This window comes from Pleurodeles waltl, chromosome 10 (assembly GCF_031143425.1).
Source record: "Pleurodeles waltl isolate 20211129_DDA chromosome 10, aPleWal1.hap1.20221129, whole genome shotgun sequence".
Classification (NCBI taxonomy): Eukaryota; Metazoa; Chordata; class Amphibia; order Caudata; family Salamandridae; genus Pleurodeles; species Pleurodeles waltl.
The window spans coordinates 954,350,779-954,368,136 of record NC_090449.1 but is presented as its reverse complement, the minus strand read 5'-3'; the positions used below and the strand labels follow the sequence as shown (position 1 = coordinate 954,368,136).

At 44.7% G+C, this 17,358-nt stretch overlaps 1 protein-coding gene across 2 annotated transcripts in view; it reads right to left on the bottom strand.

The window, feature by feature from the left end:
• Positions 1–17,358, bottom strand: part of MALRD1 (MAM and LDL receptor class A domain containing 1) — a 2,469,603-nt gene that overhangs the window by 1,803,524 nt on the left and 648,721 nt on the right. For both annotated transcript variants that reach the window (XM_069211777.1, XM_069211778.1), the window contains exon 15: positions 11,607–11,783. In XM_069211777.1, the coding sequence (XP_069067878.1) occupies positions 11,607–11,783 (177 nt within the window). The remainder of the gene's footprint in view (positions 1–11,606; positions 11,784–17,358) is intronic.

The following is a 17,358-nucleotide window of genomic DNA, read 5'->3' as shown; positions in this document are numbered from 1 at the left end:
GGCAAGGCAGCACTTCTCCTCAACTCTTAAGCTCTTCTCCATGCAGAGGTCCCTCTTGATGTCCAGAAGTGATCTAAAGTCTGTAGTTTGGGGTGCCCTTCTTATACCCAATTTCTCCTTTGAAGTAGGCCTACTTCAAAGCAAAGTCCCTTGTGAATGTGAAATCCGGCCTTGCCCAGGCCAGGCACCAGATACTCACCATGGGGTTGGAGACTGCATTGTGTAAGGGCAGGCACAGTTCTTTCAGGTGTAAGTGACCACACTTCCCTCCCTCCTAGCACAGATGGCTCATCAGGATATGCAGGCTACACCCCAGCTCCCTTTGTGTCAATGTCTAGAGAGAGGTTCAAACAGCCCAACTGTGAAACTGACCCAGACAGGGATTCCACAAACAGGCAGGGCCACAGAATGGTTTAAGCAAGAAAATGCCCACTTTCTAAAAGTGGCATTTTCAAACACACAATCTCAAAACTAACTTTACTAAAATATGTATTTTTAAATTGTGAGCTCGGAGACCACAAACTCCATGTCTATCTGCTCCCAAAGGGAATTTACGCTTTATTCATTTTTAAAGGCAGCCCTCGTGTTAACCTATGAGAGATAGGCCTTGCAACAATGAAAAACAAATTTGACAGCATTTCACTGTCAGGACATATTAAACAACTTAGTATATGCCCTACCTTAAACATACACTGCACCCTGCCCATGGGGCTACCTAGGGCCTACCTTAGGGGTGTCTGACATGTAAGAAAAGGGAAGGTTTAGGCCTGGCAAGTGGGTACACTTGCCAAGTTGAATTTACAGTTAAAACTGCAAACACAGACACTGCAGTGGTGCGGTCTGAGCCTTGTTTACAGGGCTACTAATGTGGGTGGTACAACCAGTGCTGCAGGCCCTCTAGCAGCATTTGATTTACAGGCCCTGGACACCTCTAGTGCACTATACTAGATAGAGACTTACCAGTGAATCAAATATGCTAATCATGGAAATCCAATTACACAAACATTTTACATAGGAGCCCTTGCACTTTAGTACTGGGTAGCAGTGGTAAAGTGCCCACAGTAACAAAAACTGCAAAAACAGAGTCCATTACACATTAACAACCTGGGAAACAGAGGGTAAAAGTTAGGGAAGACCACACCAAGGATGCCCAGTCTAACAAAACCCCATTAGTAGCATTTAATTTACAGGCCCAGGGCACATGTAGTGCACTTTACAGGGGTCTTACAAGTAGATTAAATAAACCAATTGGGTATGAACCAATGTCACCATGTTTTAAGGGACAGAGCATATGCACTTTAGCACTGGTTAGCAGTGTAAAGTACATAGAGTCCTAAAACCAGTAAAAACAGTGTCCAAAAAGTGGAGGGAGGCAGGCAAAACGTTTGGGGTAATCACCCTAAGGCTATCAGGTCTAACACTATTTTTTTTAAAAAGCCCATTTTGACCTGCTTTGGTTCCCTTTCAAACTATACACAATTTTGTCCCTTCCCTGTCGGAGGCACTTGGCCTACCCACAAAAGTGAGAAATCATTTTGGGTGGGAGACCGAGGGGAACACTGAGTGGTTTGAAATCTGTGGCTCCCCTCAGATTTAAGAACCTTCCACCACAGAAATGTGAGGAAAATTTATTTTTAGACATATTTTGAGGTTTGCCACTAATGCTGGGTAAAACCTTTTGTAAGAACCACACAAGTCCCCCAATTCTGGATTACCCTAGTTGTCTAGTTTAAAAAAATGTATACGTTTGCTAGGATTCCCTAGTCGCCAGCTGAAGTAGGGCCCAAAAATCACACCTACCCACTTTGTAAAAACAGGTCAGTTTTGCAAGGAAAAAATGTATGTATCCATGTTGTGCTTTGATATATTTCCTGTCATGGGCACTAGGTCTACCAATGCAATTTAAGTACCATTTTCATCAAAAGACTTAGGAGAATGCAGGGTAGAAGGAAAATTGTGGCTCTGTGCAGATGAAAGAGCTTTCCATCACAGAAATGCAAGGAAAAGTTTGAGGTTTGCAAGGGATTCTGGGAAAAGCAACCTGGTGATAGCCACAAAAGTCAAACCATTCTTGATTTCCCTAGGTGTCTAGTTTTCAAAATTGCATAGGTTTTCTAGGTTTCCTTAGGTGTCAGCTAATGTTGGGCCCAAAACCCACAGCTACCCACTTTGCATAAAAAAGGGTAGTTTTGCGTGAAAGAATGTGATGTATCATTGTTGCATTTTGGGATGTTTCCTGTTGCGGGCACCAGGCCTACCTGTGCAAGTGAGGCACCATTTTTATTGGGAGACTTGAGGAAACACAGAAGAGTAGAACAAGTGTTATTACCAGTTGTATATTTCTGCATTTGCACTTTCCAAATGTAAGACAATGTGTAAGAAAGAAAACATTTTGAGAAATACTCTCTAATTCACATGCTACTACAGGCACCTACAAATTCAGAGATGTGCAAATAACCCCTGCTTCTAAACTCCATATCTTGTGCCCATTTTGGAAATTCATTGGTTTACTTAATAACTACTTTTCACTATTTATATTTTACCATATGAATTGCTGTCACAATGAAAAACCATTGCAAGATGCAGCTCAGTTATTGGCTCTGCATACCTCAGGTTCTTGGTAAACCTACAAGCCCTCTGTATCTTTGCCACCAGAAGGTCCCAGCGGACCTAACAGTATATTGCTTTTGAATATCTGCCATAGTTAGAAAAAGTTACAGATGAAAATGTAGACACAAATGGCCTTTTTCAATTTCAATTTTTTTTATTTCAACTGTTGCTTTCAATAGGAAAACCTTGAAAGATCTGCACAAATGACCTTTGCTGAATTCAGAATTTTGTCTACTCTTCTCAAATGTATAGCTTTCCGGGATCCACAATTGGTTTTATACCCATTTCTGTCACTAACTGAAAGGAGGTTTAAAGCACCAAAAATAGGAAAAATGGGCTAGGTCCCAGAAAAATGCCAGAACTGTGATGAAACTTTAATTTTTCTGACTCAAGTCTGCCTGTTCCTGAAAGTGGCTAACTGTTGGGAAAAAAATATGCTTTCTTTTGCAGCACTTTTTACCTATTTCCCCAAAAAACTCAAAATGTAGCTATATTTTGCCAATTTTCTCTGTCCCCTCTCAGGGTACTTGTGAACTCCCCAGGATTGTGGGAAAAACTGACATAAATTTGACATGTATAGCTTATGTGGATACAAAGTTAGGGGAGCCTAAGTGTGAACTACCCTAACTAGCCAAAAGAAGGCTTAGCATAGGTGGGTTGAGGGGAAGGGTAGGTCTAGCAGCAAAGGGGTTAAGTACAATCGCCTGCATCCATTTCATCACAAACATTTACAGTGTTGACGATTGGGGGTCAAGTTGTAGTTACTGGGTAATGCACTATTATTATTGCATTTATAAAGTGCATAGCTACCTACAGGGCTTCTCAGTGCTAGCCTGTACAGACTAAATGAAAGAGACCATCTCTAAAAGGCTATATCTATAACTGCTTCTGAAAGATCTCCAAAGAGGTACATAATTTCGAGAGGCAACAAATTCAATAATTTGGTCCCTAGATATGTAAAGGAGTGCCCTTCTTGTCTAACCAACCTAACCCTAGGAGTTGCAGCAAGGCTCAAGCTGCCATGGTGCAAGCAGGGTTTAGGAACATACAGAGACAACAGACTGTTAAGCCACTTAGGGGCGCTATGAGTTATGGCTTTATACACAGCGCACAGAGCTTTAAAATCAACATGCTTATCAATTGTGAGCCAGTTAAGCCTTCGCAAGTGGGTGGAAACCAAACATGCTGAGTTACATGATGCAGGAGTCAAGTACCTGCATACTGCAGTGTGGAGAAGTGTGGCACAATGGTTAGAGCAACAGACCCTGATGGAGAGATCTGGCCTGGGACCATGGTTCAAGTCCTGCCTCAGCAAGTCTTGGGTTCAATTCCCTTGAACCAGATAATTCTTGTCTCTGTACCTAATCCAATTAATGGGTCTAACTCTGGGCAATAGCTTGCTTAATCTCCACAGCGTCCCTGACAGTGCTTGGATGCCTGGCTTTACCATGGGGGTGCCCAGGAGTGGGCACCACACAGGGAAAAGCCAGGAGGGGTTCCATAATGGTATGCATACAGTCCCTTGAGATCCTAACAGGTGAGTAGTGCGCTATACAAGTGCAAAGTTTTACTGAACTATCAGTAGTCTCTTCAACAGTGACTTCAAGGCCCCTCAATAGAGCACATTTCTATAAACAAGATGTAATATAATGAGGGCTTGAACAAAAGTGCTTTTAGCACTGATGGGAAGCTGCATTCTGCAGCACACACAGAAGTATCAAAAGGCCATGAATGATTGTTCATGTGCAAGAAAGAAGGTGTCCCTTCCTACAGATTATCAGTCATTCAATAATGACACTTTGGTACTACTATATGTGCTACATTTTGCAGTACACATGGAAGTGCTACTGTAGATTGTTTATGTGCAGGAAGGAAAACCTTCCTGCACATAAACAATCTTTCCCCTCAATGCAGACACCCTTGAACTATGGTGCAAGGATGCCTGCGTGGCACAGGCAGCTTAATTTGGCAAGGGGGACACACAAGGGTGCGCTGTATTACTGTAAATACTCCACATCTACTCATTTCAAAAGTAGCACAGTCCTGCTATTTTTGGCACAGCACCGCTATTTTTGACGCAGCACCGCACTGCGCCACTTTGTCAGAAATCTAGGCCTTAGTTCCTCTAGCCATACAGATAGCACCCAGAGTTGAGTATGATTGTCCACAACCAAGAATTCTGTGTTGTTCCTGTTTAATTTCAGGCAGTTATTAGTCATCCAATGATCCAGTTTAGTTAAAAAAAAGTTGTAGCTTAACACTGCTGTAGCCAATGTAATGCCTACCACTGTTTCTATTTTTTTGTTTCACAATTCTTTATTCAGATTTTACAGGGGAGGGGGCAACAAAAGAATGCAATAGGTTGTGCAACGCTTAGGCCGAAGAGGGGCGGGAGGACTAAGGGCAGGGTGAGGAAAAAAGGTGAAGAGGGAGGTGGGTGATGTGCGGGGGGAGATGAGGCGAGAGAGGGAATGGTGTGAAAAGGACTCTCATATTACAACGAGTGCTGGATATTTGGCAGTAGCACGTCTGCTTGTAGGCAACTGAGTCACTCCCACACCAGTTGGCAGTTGTCGGCTGAATCCTCCCAGCTCTCTAGCAGCACCTCACCCAAACCCAAATGGTAAAAGGGGATTTGTGGCAGCCTTGTTCATGGAACTATGAAAACCCCTCAGGGAAACTGTGGTAAACAAGCCTCACCCCTTTATCTCCATATACACATCTATTACATACACATAGGCAAGAAAAAGATGCAGGATAATTTTCAATATGGTTATTGAAAAGAATGAAATCTACAATAAAATGCATGAGCTGCAATGATTAGGATAATGAGGAATAACAAAATCAGGATTGTGAAAATCAGAGATGTAAATATGAACAACCACAACATATTGCAATGATATGAATATACAATTCCTACCTAGACCCTAATTTCTAACTCCTAACGAATTTGTCCATGAGAAGCACATCCCACCCCTGTTAGCTTGGTACAAGGTCAGGCCTTCAGTCTCTAGATCAGGCTTCGCAAAGACACACGGCTGAGGTCGGCCGCAAACCGGCATGCAGCATGGTTGGAAACCCTGGCTGGAACCCCCTCTAATCCCTTTTGTCTTACAAGATGTTTTTATAGGGGACATTTATGCTCTTGCACAGAAGCCTGACGTGGGTATGTACTAAGCACTGGACTGTTTAAGTAGTCTTGTGGTGGCAATACAAAGTATTATCCTGTTTGCCACACATTCTGTTCTTGTGAACCAAGGGTAAAAGAACATGATGCACTGTATGTCATCCATAACACTGATAGTAACGCTCTCACAGAATAGCGACTGGTTATGAAAATAAAAACATTGGCACTAAAACAGGCTGAACTAAAAATGAATAAATGTATACAGAGCATATTATCTGGGTAAAAGAGCTTAGGCCGCAAACCTAAGCTAAGCCACCACTGTGTCCAGGCAGGGTACTACAAATGGACTCACAACAAGAAAAAGGGAGAAGAAGAGGTAGACATGTTGAAAGCAGAATTGAAAGAAGGAGGAGGAGTATAAGTAGAAGTAGAGGCAGGAAGAGAAGTAGAAGTAGAGATATCAATAGAAATAGAGATAGAGGCAAGAGCCCATAGAACAAAAGAGGGGGGAGGGACATGAGGGAAGGGCAAATAGAGAGGAGGGGAAGAAAAAGTGGAAAAGAACAGGTGAGGGAAAAGAAAGGGACAGTAAGAAGAGGGTAGAAGGATAAAGGTAAATAAGTAGCAATGGAGACAAGGAGAAGAAGGGAAAAGAGAAGGAAAAGTGGAAAGGAAGGGCAGACAAGACTACAAGAGTGACTTTGGGTCAAGAAGAGGCCCGGATACGTAATGTCAAAGTCCAGGAAATTCTGAAGATTTTGCAGTACCACTCAACATGCAGATGAGTTGGGGCATTCAGCTCCCGGGCCCTTGGAGAAATGGTGCCCCGTGTGGAGGAAGGTCTCTGTATTATCTTCCAGGTTGTAAATGACTCACTCGTATGAGGCTGTATGGGATAGGCAGTGAGCCATTCATGATGCATGGGGGTATCACCAGTGCCGGAGGATACAGTTTTTACCTTTTGCCAGCAGCTGGCAGTCGCAACGAGACAAGGTTGGAGAGCCAGTGAGGTTAAGGAGAAGAATCATGGGCCATATCAGCAGTAGGGGATCAACAGAGTCTCACCAAGCATGATGCCAACTGTTAGACCAGGCATCCTTGGCACAGTCTCCCATGTCTTTTTTGTCTCTCCTTTCCATGTTTTGACTGTGTGCTGAACTTTGTTTTTGCTGGTTTTGGTACTCTGGGCACTTTACCATTGCTGACCAGTGCTAAAGTGCAAGTGCTCCCTATGTAAATGTTATGTGTAATTGGCTTTTCCATGATTGGCATATTTGATTTGCTAGTATGTCCATAGTAAGGTGCACTTGAGGTGCCCAGGGCCTGTAAATCAAATGCTACTAGTAGGCCTGTAGCACTAGTTGTGCCACTCACACGAGTAGCCCTGTAAACATGGCTCAGACCTGCCACTGCAGTATCTGTGTGTGCAGTTTTAAACTGCCAATTCGACCTGGCAAGTGTACCCACTTGCCAGGCCCAAACCTTCCCTTTTTATACATGTAAGGTACCCATAAGGTAGGCTCTAGGTATCCCTATGGGCAGAGTTCAGTGTATATTAACAATAGGGCATGTACTAATGTATTTTACATGTCCTGACAATGAAATACTGCCATATCTGTTTTTCACTGTTGCAAGGCCTATCTCTCTCATAGGTTAATATGTGGAGTTTGGGGTCTCTGAACTCACAATTTAAAAATACATCTTTCGGTAAAGTTGTTGTTAGATTGTCAGTTTGAAAATGCCACTTTTAGAAAGTGGGCATTTTCTTGCTTAAACCATTCTGCGACTCTGCATGCTTGTGCATTCCTAGTCTGGGCCAGAATGACCATTGGGCTATTTTTGAATCTCCACTAGACAGTGACACATAGGGAGCTGTGGTGTACCCTTCATATCCTGATGGGAAATCTGGGCTAGAGTGGAGGGAGGAGCTGACAATTACACTTGAATGGGCTGTGTCTGCCCTCACACAATGCAGTCTCCAAACCCCTGGTATGTGTCTGGCGCCAGGCCTGGGAAAGGCAGGATCTTGTGAACTACAGAGACTTTCCTTTGAAGTTTGCCTACTTCAAAGGCAGAAAGGGGTATATGTAGTGGACCCAAACCCCCAGATTTTTAGATTGCTTCTGGACACAAGAGGAACCTTTGCCAAGGAGAAGAGCTGGAGGAGGAGTACTGCCCCTTTGCCTGTGACTGTGCTTTGCTGGGTTGGCCTGCAGTTGCTGCTTCAGCCTGAAAGAGGACAAAGACTGAACTTCATGGTATATTCCTACTTGTGAAGTGTCTCCAAGGGCTTGGACTGAGCTTGCCTCCTGTTTTAAAGTGTCAGGGCCACCAAGGACTTCCTCTGCCAGCTGCTGGACTCTCTGCTGAGACTCCTACCCTGCCAAGTGGTGCCCGCTCCACTCCCTGGGCCCTTGAAAGTTGAAGCTGGTGGAACCAAGGTGGAAATCCATGCACAGGAGTCGTACAGGAAAAGATTTGATGCACCAACTGTAATGTGCCTGTAAAAACAATGCACCACCTGCATTGCAGCTGAGAAATCAATGCACCACCTGTATCACGGCTGGGAAGTCGATGCATCACCTGCATTGCAGCTGGAGAAACTATGCAACACCTGCTTCCTGCTGCCGAATTTGAAGCAAGCCCCCTGCAGAGTGGTTCCTCATCACTGTGTGAACCTGCCTGGACCAGAGGTGCCCGCCCGGAAATCGATACATTGCTCTCTTGCAGGAGAGAACAACAAAGCATTGCCTAACCCACTGGAGAAGAAATGACACACGGCCTCACTTGTGAGTAAGGAAATGACGCATCTCTGACTTTTTCGACGTACACTTTCCCGTGCAGCTTAATTTTTGACACAAACTGGGTACTTTATGTAGCATCAAAGCATCCATTGTTTTCTATTGAGTAAGTCTCTTTTTAATTTAAAAATTCATAGCTTTACTTGTGTATGTTGGATTTTTGTCATTTAGGTCTTGTTTGATTTAGATAAATATTGGCTATTTGTCTAAACTGGTGTTGTGTCCATTTTGTAGTTTTTTTACTGAATTACTCTGTGTGTTGGTACAAATACTTTACATATTGCCTCTGAGATAAGCCTGACTGCTTGTGCCAAGCTACCAAGCAGGTGTTATTCTAGGTGTGTATCTCCCTTAGCCTGACTAGAGTGAAGGTCCCTGCGTGGACATGGTGCAAACTGACTGCCAACCAAAGACCCTATTTCTAACACTAACTGCCTCTCAGAAAGGGTGAAGCGGTCACAGAGAGCACAAAGCAGATCGCAGCCGATATCGTCACATGACCAACAGTCAGAGTGGGGTAGCAGCTGACCGTCCGTAGCTTCGCTGATGTCCAGTGCTAGTCATAGAGCAATTTAAAATGGAAGAACTTCAGACAGGCCTTCCTGGCTCCATTGCATAGGGCTTCCAGTAGCTCTGCCCAGTCCTCTGGTTCTTACTCCACCTGGAGGCGGCTCTACCATTTGGTAGGTAGGCTGTCCAGAAGGGGCACCTAGTTGGTCACGAGGCCATAGAAGCCACACATAACCCGCCCAAATCTGCCCCATGTCTTCAGCTTTGAGACCACCAGGTGGGGCAGAAGAGGCCAGGGCCGTGGGCCCAGTCGGCAAGCTAGATAATGACACAACTGCAGGTACTACCATTATTGACCTGGTGGGAGCTCCAACTCCTACTGTAGAGCATTAAAGGACTCGATAGTACCCTGGGTGCACACCTGATGGAGGGTAAGGATTTGCTCCACTCGCCATACTTTACAATAGTGTACCTCACCTCCGATGTGGAGGCCAGAGTTCCCCACAGGGACCCTTATTTGTGGAGGTGGGTGTCCACCAACAGCAGATCAGTGGGCATCGGAATAGGATTTGACAATGGCCTGGAGCATCGGGTTTTGGGAAATGGGGATTAAGGCCTCATAGCGGTAAATGGTATGCGGCCCGAGGACTATCCAGGAGGCTACGCTCAATTGACACTAATAACAGTGGATCCAGGGCCTGTGGGAGCATGTAGGTGAGATGTATCAGGTGCAAATCCAGGGCATAATGCTCAACTGAGGGCAGTCCTAGGTTGCCACACCAACGCTGGGCTATTAGCCAGTTACTGGCCAACCTGAGCCAGGATGATCATCAAAGAACCTAATGCCCCTGTACACCGAGCACAGGAGTGAGAGGGGCATGCGTAGGGGAAGCATGCCTAAGAGATAGGTAAAGTGCAGCAATGGCACCATCTCAACCACCTACACCATGCCGTAAGGCGAGAGACTGAGGTGGGACAACTTTTCATAGTCAAGTCATGTGCAATCCAGCAGTAGTCCAAGGTTGTCCACCACCGTGGCCTACAAGTGTTTCTTGAGGCATGAATTAAGTACTTTAATTAGAACAGTCACACTCAACAAAAGCGAATTGATTTAGAGGAGCAGGTAAGAAAACTCACTGTCCCACTTGACAGATGGTATGAATCACACCTTAGGCAAATACATTGATCAACACTGTGAATCCGAGTGAAACTAGCAGAATTTCTGTTATTATCATAACGGGAAAATTGCAGAGTAATTTGGAATTGGCCCCTTCGAAATTCAAATGGCTTTTAGAAACACAAAAATGCACTCCCACCATTAAAAGCTATTTTTTTATTCCCAGCTGAGCAAAGAAAAAAAATAATGTCTGTCAATATGACAGATACCACTTTCTTGTGCTGTATCCATAAGTACTTGTGAATACTGCAGCTCCCTTCTTCCCATACAGAAAGACATTCCAATATTTAAAAAAAACAGATGCTTAGAGAAAGAGCATTTCATCCCAAGTCCCATGATAGTGGACAATCTTGGCGTACACCTAAGGTCCCAACAGGACTATTAGTGAATAAAAGAATGGCCTTAAGAGATTTTAGTCTGGCTAATCCTTTGTGGGCTACCAGCTGGCAACAGAAGTTTTATTAGCCTGTAGAAGAAGCAAAGCCCTTTTATCTCCTCTGTGTACTCCTCATGACCTGAAAGTAGGCTTCTGTGCCTAGTGGATAATTTCAGCAGTAGATAACCTGCAATCCAACAGTTTCAAGGCAACCATAAAAATTACAAGCTATCTCTGGTGATTAATATTCCTGCTGGAGAGAGATGAAAGTTTTGTCTGGTGGCAGTTTGACTCATCGTAAAGTAGTGCAAGGGGTAATAGACCTGCGCAGCGCAGATCACAGAACTGTATATTATGTGGATAGGTCAGTAGATTACTGCTTTTGTCACAGAGATCTCTTTATTACTTGCAGTTCATAAGCTGCAAATAAATTATAGCACAGTGACTGTCAAAGAACTTCATGCAAACTGCATGGTATAGGTTAGAACCTAAGTTACATTTTTCCCAGTCTTTCATTATCCTAGTGCTGCTACAAAAAGGGTTAGTTTGGGGAGAAATACATTATTATTAGTAATCCCAATCACTGTGGTGCATTTTCAGTCCTGAATGTGTGCTTCATCAGACCAAACAATCTTAAAATATACTGCCTACCAGGATGGGTGAAACATGATTCCTACACCATGTAATCCACATTGATGGAGCACCAACAAAGACTGTCGCATTGACGCCGCTAGCACTAAAGCTGGTCCTGATCTTACACCACTCAAAGATGGAGAAATGGTGTGCACATTGTGAATAAAACAATGATTCAATGCCTGGCTTACATTAATGGCATACACTGAACGCACATTTCACCCTCAGCAGACATTCAGTATTATCACAACAAAGGGTTTGTTAAACTGAAATGGATTATTTTGTGGCATATTGAACAAACTGAAATTATCTCATGTACAAGGGCTAATATCTTTTCATCAGTAATTCCTTTAGCTTGTTATGGATACCCACCACAGTGTAGCTCATCCGAGTGATCAGAGCAGTCATTTCTGAAGTCACATTTCTGTGTCTGCTGGATGCACTTGCCATTTGATTGACATACAAATTCTTCTTCAGTGCAGTTGTGATTTGGAAGGGTGACAGGAAGAGTGGTTCCTAGTGGAACTGTTGGCCGTGTTGGCAGGACACCTACAAAGTAAACCAGTTTTGGTTTAATACACCATGATATTGATATTCTAACACAAAATGTCAGGGGAAAGCAACAAACTCCAAATACAAAGCAAATGCTAATTTTTATCTTGATTTTATCTCCTAAATAATCATGCGGTTGGGGCTATAATTGCTGTTAAAAGCCCTAAGCCCTGACTAACCTTTAACATCTAATACAGCCAGAGGAAGAGGACCTATACCATATTATTAGAAATTTTAACAACTGTGGTTAGCATGTTATACATTAAAAAGGGAGACAGAGAAAGGCAAAGTATGGAATATCAGAGCAGAAGGTTTGTAGTCATTTTTGGCCCAGAGCTGCTCAATTGAAGTGCTCAACGTTCCAAAATTCCAATACAATATGAGAAACTCCAGTTCTGACACTTGGTAATGCCAAATAGGCAATAGGTATACACATTCTGAAGAATCAGCTTACTTACACCACTCAGATAAAATACTTGAGGGGCAGAGTACACTACCCCCTTCTATACATTCAAGTAAAATTGGAATGAAACTGCTTGAAGCATTGCCAGGGTCTTCCAATGCCTTCTTCCATACTAGAGGTAAGGCAGGAATTAGCCCATAGAAATGATGGCCCATATTTATACTTTTTGACGCAAAACTGCGCCGGCGCAGTTTTGCGTAAAAAATATTACTGCCGGCTAACGCCATTTTGGTGCGCCGTGCGGGCATCATATTTATACTTTGACGCACGGCGGCGCAAACCATAGGTGGGAGTCAATATTTTTGATGCACACCGCAGCGTCAAGTCGTAAAGCAAAACGACGCTAACTCGGCCGGAAATGACTGTGGGTCGATTTACGACCCCGCAAACCGGATATGCGCCCTTTTTTGACGCAATAGCATCAAAAAAAAACGCGAACACTGCCATTTCACCAGAGGAGAGCCAAAATGGATCCCAGATGCCACTACAGACCCCAGGAAGATGACAGCAGACCAGGAACCAGCCAGGAGGACCCACACAAGAACCAGGACACTTTTAAGAAGAAAATAAAGTGTCACTTTAGTGCAGAGGAGCAGGAAATTCTGGTTAAAGAGGTGACAGAACACCAGCACCAACTGTTTGTCACCTCAAAGTTGCCAATCAGTAGGAGAGAGGCTCTATGGCAACAAATTGTCGACAAGATTAACAGTGTGGCTGAAGTACGCACAACAGTCATCGAGTGCAAGAAACTCTGGCATGACTGCAAGCGCAGGACCAAGGAAAAGATGGCCAGGAACAGGAAGGCAGCACTGCAGACTGGAGGCGGGAGTCCAGCACACCAGGAGGCCCTGGACCACATGGAGGAGACGGTCGCAGCCGTCATCCCTGAGGAGATCGTCACAGGGATTCAAGGACAGGACAGCGCAGACTACCAGGAAATAATACACACGCATGGGGAATTATAATGCAATAATGTCAACTGTGAGCAGGGGGGGATACCGACCACAAATTGCATGGAAGCCATCTTATACATGGAGTGGCATGGGTAAAGGGGCAAGGCAGGGGGGCATGGCCCGTTCAGAGAATACCTGGGGCACAACATTACACAACACCAACAACAGTCCCATGGGGGCATTCGGTCATGCCAACGATGGAGCAAAGGGAAAGCCAAGCCAGGAGGGAAGGCCACAACGTCAAACTGACATCCCGGCACACGTCAGCCACCATACCCCTACATTAACTAGGGCCCTCTTACCAACCTCTAGCCATACCGACAACTGGAATATAACTGCGACAACAGTTGCCACTACCACCTCTGCTCTGTGTGCAGCTCAAGTAGCCAATGGCAGTAACCTCCCCATGGATCATACAGGATGACAACTTCAACAATCCCCAGAAACAAGACAAAGGCCCCAGTACTCTAAAATGTCAATGCCCACATTTGTCGCAAACATCAGCCAATGTAAACAACAATAGGAGCTACACAGCACTAAGGACACACCCATGCTGCACATGTCTGGGTCCATCCTGTGCCTGGGTAACAATGCAACCTCCCAAATGTCATACTGCTCAGACAACAGCATTGAGGGGGGGACATGTAACTGGTCACTGAAATACACCTGCACAGTCAGAGGAGGAAATAGGACACTGATACGATTATCAGGGCAATCCAGTGTAACACACATTCCCCAACATCAGCAGGACACATTACCAATGTCAACATCCATATCAGATCAAAACATTGCCATGTATAGGATATGCCACATGTCAATTACATTTAAGTGGATGTGAAAGATCAGAGATTGGGGCAGGTCCAGATTGTTAAGTGTGCTGCCAGGGCCATCAGTACACCCACAGCCAGTGAAAGGCCTCACCATGAGAATGGATGTAGACGGAGGGTTGAGTAGGAAAAGAAGGTGGCAATTCTCTATTTGGCATAAACCAACACCTAGAGGCGATGAGGCTGATAAGTCTGATAACTCAATAACATACATTTGACAAGCAGGTGGGCCATAGGCCTGGAAGAATGCCTATCTGAAGGACTGGAGAAATTAACACAAAACAAGATCACAAAGTGAATTCATCAAAAGGCAGGCACGTCACATCAAAATTGCCACAACACAGACACACTAATTGTACCCTGTTTCATTGCAGAGGAAGAAGGATCTCCTGCGGATATGCCTGTCCCAGATTTCCCTGATGACGAGCCGATAAACATTCCCCAGGAGACTATCCAAAAGGTCCTTGAAACCCTCTAGACCCCACCTTCAGTCACAAGGAGGAGCACAGAACAAGCAGCCATTGCAGAGGATCCACCCACCATCCTAATTGTAAGACCTGCCAGCTCCAATACAGCTGCGGACTCAGACGACACTGGCACCAGCTTTGAGAGAACTGTATTTGGAGTACAGCGGGAGCTGGCCAAGTAGGTGTGGTGGGGATGCAAACTATGGCAGCCAGCCTTGAGGGGGTGCGTTCGTGCATGATGTCATCTGCAGATCAGGCAGAAGCTATGCAAGCCCTAACATCCATCCTGCAAGGTCTACAAGAAACTGTCAAGGAATTCACCACTGCAGTAAGGGAGTTGCCACAACACCTCGCACCCCAAACCTGACACTGCATGCACAAATGCAATCATGACTCCCTCAGGGCCGACCTGGCTGCCTACCATCGTGATGTGGCTGCTATTCTCAAGAACCAGCAGATCCTCCTTGCTGCAGTACTGCCCTTAAGACCTTCACAGGGAGCAGCGACCGGGATGTCTGACTCCACGTCTTCTAACACTGAGGTGTGTGTTGCCCCTTCACAACCAACAACAACAAGGACAGAGGAGGCAACACACACATCAGAAGAAGAAGACGTGGAACAGATCACATTCTCAAGGAAAATGACCCGGAAGCACTAGTCCCTGCCACATGGCCCACATTTACCAAGGTCCTGCGCTTTGTAACATGCCAGTCTTGCAACAACTTTACTCAAGCACTGTTCTGCAAACCACTGTATATCTTGTCACCCAGCCCAGTGATTGTCTCTCTCCAACTCATTGGCAAATTCTGTCCCTCTGCACTGTCTGAAACATCAACCCCAGTATGTCAAAAGCATTTTGGTAAACCCTTGTGTTGAATCACAATGTAAGATGTCACTATAATGGACTCACAATCATGGACAATGTACAGATAGCACTACAGCACTTTTCAATAAATAGCACTTACACAACAAATTTGTCTCTGGGTAATGTGACATATCAACTGTGCAGTAGATAACTGAAATATGCCTACTGTCAAATTACGTAGCTTGTCAATACAACTGTCCTGATAATATGTAGTGTTAGAAATCTGCACAGTGCCCATGATTGCATCATACTCTGCACATCCTGAGGGACAAATCTGATGAAGTGAGAAACCATACACCATCATGCTGTGTTGGACAGAAGAATGCTTCCTCAGGGGATAACTAAGTCATCAAATAGTGGCCGCAAAATGTTGTCAACATACAAAAATAACACAAATAACATGGCAAACTAATCTAAGCAAACACTACAAAAACTGCATAAATTAAGGTGTCTGAGTTTACATACAAATAGGTAATCATGCTGAACTGTGTCACAAATGATGTATGAGAGTCATGAAGACAAGAATACAAGATTGCCAATGAGAACTCATCTTATAAGGGTGTCCATGATCATCACACTGCAGTCAGACCTAAAACTGTTTCCCCAATACCAAGTCTGGAAGCACTGTTTGTGACTTTCAAAACACACTTATCAACAGAGACACATTGTCATCCATATTAACTGTGATTGGTGGTTGCAACGAAGGGTCGACACTTTGCAAGGTAGCTCTGGGCTAGCTGCCAATCGTACAGCTCAGTTGGGATTTGTTTGTAGCATAGGACACAGATGTTATAGTACAAAATTGATGTACACTGAATCCAAACCCACGATCAAGTACCATTCAACACATACTATTAAGGGATAACCAAATATTTATTAAATGCTAATCACAGATGAGGAAACTGAGGGAAAAATCTTACCTACCCTAATCTACCCTGACTACTCATTACCCATAACTGTCCCTAACTAACCTAAGCTACACTTACTTATCACATGTAACAAAACGTTCTAAACATCTACCCCCCGGCCCCCTTATGAGACGGGACACATGGAGGACAACACATACTAACCTAAACACATACTATACTATCCTATACAAATATATATATATTTGTTAATTTTTTGTGGACTTTTTTTTTTAAACACACAAGAACCCCAACATAGCCTCCCACCCACCCACCCACACACTTAAGAAGTAAATATATAAAGATTGTGGACCCCCACCCCACACCCACTAACACTAACTAAACTAACAGCCTATACTAACCTAACACTAAGCCCCCTAAGCCCACTAACTATAAGAACAAGGAAAGAGGAGGGAGGGGAGGGAATCATGTCTATCTAAAAATGTCTAGAGGTTGGCCCTCCGGAGGGTCCTCTTAATAGACTTAACACGCCGGTTAATGTGGCGTACATCCCGGCTCAGGTGGCTCAACTTGCGCAGCACTCTGTCCATCTTACATTCCATTTGGTTGAAGGCTGCAGGGTCAACAGATGGAGCTGTGGCAGTCTGAGTACCGGTGGAGGAGGTCTGTGTGGGTGTGGTGCCAGGCCTAGTGGGCTGTCCTGCACCAGTGGCAATGCTGGGGCCTGGAAGTCCAGCAGATGTCGGACCAACAGTCCCAGCTGTGGGTGGGGCCACCTGGCTCGGATTGGTGGTTGTGGTGGTGGTGGCTGTGGTGGGCAAAGTAGGCCCACCCTGTGGGAAGGCTCTCCATGCCCCGGAGGCCCGTTCATGGCGATATCGCCGGGCCATCCTCCGGAACCCCAACTTCACCAGCAGGATGTGCTGGTATCTCATGGCCCGGCGCTAGAATTCACGGACCTAGTCTGGAGTCATGTTAGCAGCTGTGAAGACAAATGCAGATATTCTACATTAGTAACTGCATTGTGTGAAATGTCACAAGAAGTTGACCAGAAAATACATCTACTGTACTTGTAACAGCTCACATCAAAATACAGATCATTGAATGTCCCTGAGGAAGTACACGGCAGGC